General features: G+C 40.7%; 1 protein-coding gene across 1 annotated transcript; it reads right to left on the bottom strand.

The window, feature by feature from the left end:
• Window positions 1-4820: 4820 nt before the first annotated feature.
• LOC103437003 (serpin-ZX-like) lies at window positions 4821-6020 on the bottom strand. Its single transcript, XM_008375470.3, has one exon. The coding sequence runs from the start codon at window positions 6018-6020 to the stop codon at window positions 4821-4823; it is 1200 nt and encodes a 399-aa protein (XP_008373692.1).
• Window positions 6021-6262: the final 242 nt, after the last annotated feature.

The following is a 6262-nucleotide window of genomic DNA, read 5'->3' as shown; positions in this document are numbered from 1 at the left end:
GATACGGTAAGGCACATATAATGTTGTCTAATGGTACATTCCAGATCATTGATGAGGCACACTATTCTCCACGTTCCGGAATAACATTGTTGAGTTTCAAGGACATTAGAAATAATAATTACCACACTGAAACCTATATAGAAAACGAAGTTGAATTTCTGTATGCTACGACCATACGCCCCATAGAGAGCCACTATATGGCCGACCCTACCTCTGAGACCGCACATGAAATTACACTTTGACATGATCGTTTAGGACATCCTGGACAAATAACGATGCGCTGTATTCTCAAATCATCACACGGGCATCCACTAACCTGAAGTTTAAGTTCGATTCAAGGAATTGCATGTCCAACTTGCTCTATGGGAAAGCTCATCATTAAGCCTTTTATGACAAGATTCATTTGAATCCTCCCAATTTTTTTTTATAAATGATTTAGGGAGACATTTGTGGACCGATTCACCCTTTATACGGACCATTTAGATATTTTATGGGTTTTGGTTGATGCCTCCACACGTTAGTTACACGTGTACTTGTTGTCCATAAGGAACACCGCATTCTCCAAACTGTTGGCTTAGGTTATCAAGCTCAGGGCTCACCACCCTGATTATCTGATTAAATCTATTCAATTGGATAATGCTGGAGAATTCATATATAAAACTTTTGATGACTATTGCATGTCATTGAGGTTGAAGTTGAACATCATGCACCCCATGTTCACACCCAGAATGGCCTGGCAGAGGCATTCATTAAGCGCTTATAAATGATTGCTCAATCGTTGTTTATACGCACCAAGCTCTCGATCGTTGCTTGGGGTCATGTAATATTGCACGCAGCCATGTTGATCCGTCTGAGACTTATTGTGACCCAACCATATAGCGTATTTCAGTTGGCTATCGGATGAGAACTTGACATATCGCATCTGCGTGTTTTTTGTTGTGCGGTCTATGTGCAAATTTCGTTGCCCTTACGTACAAAAATGGGGCATCAGCTAATGATGGGAATCTATGTCGAATATGACTCTTCTTCGATTATTTGTTACTTAGAACCTTTGATAAGTGATCTGTTTACCGCTCGTTTCGTGGATTGTCACTTTTATGAGACAATCTTCCCGTCGTTAGGGGGAGATAAGAACGTCAACATTCAAGAAGAATGACGCGAATTATCGTGGACAACTCCCACTTTGTCTCATTTAGATCCCTGCACTGGTCAGTCTGAAACTGAAGTGCAGCGTATATTAGATCTTCAGAGCATAGCTCAGAGCATGCCAGATGTTTTTACCGATCTAGCGTAAGTGACAAAATCACATATTCTATCTACAAATGTGTTTGCAAAGATGGATGTACCAAATGTAGGACGAACTTCCATTTTGGAGGCCCGGGACGCCACTTTGGCCAATCCACGTACATTATTGGCTAGCCAATCATTTGCCCTTACACATAAGCGTGACATACCATTTGGTTCAAAGGATTCACACCCCCGAAAGAGAAAACCCACAACACAAGCCCCTGAAGAGCCTACGGTGAATCTGACAGTTGCTTACTCATTTTATCCAACTTATGAGGAAATTCTAGATTATGGAAGTGTCCTTGATGAGACGAATCCACCCTCTTAGAATCATGAGATTTCGATATATTATGCTAGCTTAAATGATGTGTGGTGCAGAAATGAGATGATCGTCGACGATGCATTAACATGTGCAGTAGCTACTAATATCATGTTGCGCGATGACATTAAACCCCGTTCTGGTTGTCGACGTAGAACCGATTGGTTAAACTGGAAACAGGCAATTCAAGTCAAACTCGATTCACTTGCAAAACGTATGGTGTTTGGACCTGTAGCTCAAACTCCTCCACATGTGAAGCCCGTTGGCTACAAGTGGGTTTTCGTTTGGAAGCGTAATGAGAAGAACAAAATTGTGCATTACAAGTCTCGTCTTGTTGCACAAGGCTTCTCACAACACACCGGGATTGACTATGACGAAACTTATTCACTCGTTATGGATGTGATTACTTTTTGCTACCTTATTAGTTTGGTAGTTTCCAAAAAACTGAGTATACAGCTGATGGACGTAGTAATTGCATATCTTTATGGGGATCTTGATACGAAAATTTACATGAAAGTTCCCGAAAGACTTGCATTGTCTAGATCAAATATTTCCAAACCCTAAAACATTCTTTCAATTCGGCTGAGGCGTTCACTCTACTGTTTGAACCAATTCAGAAGAATGTGGTATAACCGTCTGAGTGAGTATTTGACTAGTCAAAGATATGTGAACAACGATCAATGCCCTTGTGTGTTCATTAAGAAGTCACATTTCAGTTTTGTGATTGTTGCAGTATATGTTGATGACGTGAATCTCATCGGAACTCCTGAAAGAGCTTGCGAGAACTGTCGCGCACCTGAAGTCGGAATTTGAGATGAAAGATATAGGAAAGACTTGATACTGTCTTAGTCTTGAGATAGAGCATCATTTGGATGATATCTTAGTACATCAATCGAACTGCACCCAAAAGGTGTTGCATCGCTTTAACCAAGATAAAGCGAAACCTTCAAGTACTCCTATGGTCGTTCAATCACTAAATGCAAAATGAGATCCCTTTTTTCTGAAAGAGGATGATGAAGAGATTTTGGAGCCTAAAGTTCATTATCTAAATGCAATGTGCGCTTTATTGTACTTAGTTCAATGCACTAGACCCGACATCTCCTTCGCTGTTAATCTTTTAGCAAGATATAGTAATGCACCAACACACATACATTTTCCATTACCTTAAGGGTATTACAGATTTGAGCTTGTTTTATCCTTATAGATACTCGAGTAATGCTGCACCCTCTATTCTTAAGTCGATTCTCGCCTTGTTGGTTATGCCGACGCAAGATACTTATCTGACCTGCATAAGGCGCGTTCTTAAACGGGTTATGTCTTTACCATTGGAGGCACCGCAATCTCTTGGAGGTTAGGCACGACAATCTTTTGGAGGTCAACTAAACAGACTATAGTTGCCACTTCATCTAACCACGCTAAAATTCTCACCTTATATGAAGCAAATTGGGAATGTTTTGGGTTAGGATCAATTGTGGGCCATATTCGAAGCTCATGCGATCTTTACCCCGTTGTTGATGTCCCAACGACGATCTATGAAGACAACCCAACATGCATCAAACAACTCAAGAAGGGTTACATCAAAGGAGACAACACCAAGCACATTGTGCCGAAGTTCTCCTTCTCACATCAACAATAAAAGCATCAGAAGATTGAAGTCATGCAAATCCATTCACAAGACAATATGGCCGACCTCTTCACCAAATCACTGCGTTTCAAAAGCTTGTTCTAGGGATTGGTATGCTTAAACTTTTTGAGTTGTAACATTACTAGTTCTCTTTAGAATTGTGTCAAACTCAGGGGGAGTATCCTAAAGTATACTTGCTTGATCTTAATGTACTCGTTTTCCCTACGATTAGGAGCATTTTTCCCACTGGGTTTTCTCTACCTAACTAGGTTCTAACAAGGTACCCATCTTGGGTTGATCATATCTCTGATGACGTCCCGTAGACGTTTCCTTTGACATTGCATTGCTCATGCATTTTTCCTTTGACTATGGATTTTGTCCCTCCTCGGGTTTTTGCCATAGCCTTAGGGTTTTTTTTTTTTGTGAGACTTACTTCCTTATGAAAGTTCCTACCTTATTTGAGAACAGTGTGTTCCCAGAATCAGCGCCGACGAGTCGACTCCCTAAACTTCTGCATGATGTCGAATCTACCTTCAGTATTTACACACTCAAGGGGGAGTGTTGTATATTTCTAGTTTAAGTATGATTGTGTAAATCCTAGATTAGATTTGATTCTAGTTATCCTTTCCTATATGGTTTTGTATTCCTTGGAGTAGAAGGATTTGTTCTCTCCCTTATTACTATAAATAAAGGCACCATACATTCCTCTACTCCCTAAAACACATCTCTCTCTCTCTATCTCTCTCCTTGCCTATCAGTTAAAATAGACCACAACAAATTAAATCGTAATTCCATTAACACCCTGCAATTTTATAAAGAAACCACTCACTCACTTGAACTTCCTCTTTCATTTTCTTCGGCGACTCTAATTTTCTTCCAAAAAGTTTGTAAGCATCTAGTTCTAAAATCCTCTTCACGAACCTTAGCAAGTAAAGAATACAAACCTTGCATAAAGAATTCTTTGGTGCAAGTGGACATACAATCCTTAGAAGTTGGGGATTTTCATTGTTGAATTAAGGATTATTACGTACTTTTGCATTTTATTCGGGAGACGGGGTTGGTGAGTTGGCTGTTGGGCGACTTCGGGTGTTAGAAAGAGACAGAGAGAGGCCGGAGAAGAGGTGACCGGCGAAGGACAACGATAAATTTTTGGCCTGTTGTTGCAGCCAAATCACAGAGGAATACATCATTTACTTTGGTTTCTGCTGTTAGGAAATTACAGTTGTGTTCCATTTATACTCTTGAGACGTGAGTGCTTTAACCGTCATCAAGGAATTTTGGGGCTTCTACTTCGTCTATCTTTGTGATAACATTGTGGAGGCCACTTCTTGTAAGAAGTTCAAAACATTTTGGTAGGAATTATACATAGTTTGATACGAATGCAGAGAGTTTACAAACTCAAAAAAATAAAATTTAGGATTGAATTAGTTTCATACCTGAGAAACTAGGTCACTTTATGCATGCTAACTATGCATGTTAAGGAATTAAACTACGACCAAATTATATATCAATCTAGAAGTTTGCCCCAACTATTTCAGCCAGTGAACTTAATTGAACGGACATGATTTAAACTAACCACTCCGGTAACAATCAGCCTTCGAGCGGATTGAGCACCTGCCCAATGAACAGCACTGCTCCAGTCGTTTCCTCTCTGAGGAAAAACAAGAACGGGTGATCTGCCACAAAGTCTATCGTCTTTGGAGGATGATAAGGATAGAGTGCCTCAACTATTATCCCAGTGGCAGTAACAGCGGCAGCTTCCGTTCCTTCTTCATTAACTTCAATGAATGATTTATGGAGTATACCAGAAATAGAAGGAGTCTCGCCCGGAGGTGAGTTCACCATCTCTGTCAAATTACCTCCTTTATATGGATCAACATGGAAAGGCAGTACTAGTCCTAAATCCTTGAGAATTGTGGAAGCTTCAAAACCAAAAGCGATATTAAACTTTGGAATTCTAAAGTCACCCACTTTAACTTTCCGGCGTGGAAGATGACGATCTAAGAAACCAGGCTTAGAACTAACTCTATCAACCAAAGTTGGCAGCCCATCTTTTTCATCTGGAAGAAAAACGCACATGGAGAAATGCCGCTCCTCGTTTTCACCTTTTTCATAATTGAGCTTTAAGACTTTGAAGCTGTCAAAGGCTTTTAAATATTGATTCTTATAGCTGGTCATGAAGGGCACCTTAACTGACGACTTGCCATTGATACAGTGGAAGTCATACTCTTTAGTTTCTGATGCATCAAACTTGTCATCCCAAACTCCTTTGAAGTACAATGCATTCGCAAAGATGAGCCTTGTTAAGCTGTTAACTGACTGAAAAGGAAGAATCTCTTTAATAAGGCCCTTAGTCTCCTTTTCGGCCCATGAATTTAATTCAATTCTCACTTGTTCGGCCTTGGTCTGGAAATCGACTTCCTTTTGAGCTGCCTTGTAAAAACTGTACACCACCTCTTTGAAAGAAGGCTTGAGAGGGGTCGACTTGTCAACCCAGAGTCCATTGGCAAAGGACAAAATTGGCCCGCCAATGGGTGATCCGTCAGCAAAAACCAGAGGGACGATTTCAGAGGCAAGCAAGTTAAGGTGGGCGGTGGACTGGGACTTGAGGAAAGAAAGCAACTCTTCCTCGGTTTGACCCTTTGTACCGGCTGCTATCAGGCTCAATACAACGTGGATGGACAGCGGTGAGTATACTATATTACTATTTTCGCCTTCATTGAGAAACAGCGGCTTCATCATCCTAAGTCCGACGTCGGTTTGGTTTCTTATTGACTTTTCAATCTTCATTGTTTCTGGAACCGTAATGGTGGATAGAGTTTGTATGCGTCTGCTACGAATAGAGGGGAAAAGAGAAGGGGCCAGAGGTCGCATGTTGAAGAAGGGAGACAGTTTCATGCTTGAAGTGCGGCGGAGGGCTATGAAAGACGCCATTGCTATCTCTAGGTCTCCTATGCCATAAACTCACCAATTGTTATATATATACGAGTCAAGTTAAACCCTAAAATAATCGCTTCGTCTGCTAGAAATCT

Source organism: Malus domestica, chromosome 06, assembly GCF_042453785.1.
Source record: "Malus domestica chromosome 06, GDT2T_hap1".
In the NCBI taxonomy this organism is placed as follows: domain Eukaryota; kingdom Viridiplantae; phylum Streptophyta; class Magnoliopsida; order Rosales; family Rosaceae; genus Malus; species Malus domestica.
The sequence above is the reverse complement of the archived record's forward strand: the minus strand, read 5'-3'. Positions and strand labels throughout refer to the sequence as shown.

Coding starts and splice junctions, on each gene's coding strand:
- LOC103437003 (XM_008375470.3), bottom strand. CDS start 6,020: ATGAAGATTGAAAAGTCAATAAGAAACCAAACCGACGTCGGACTTAGG.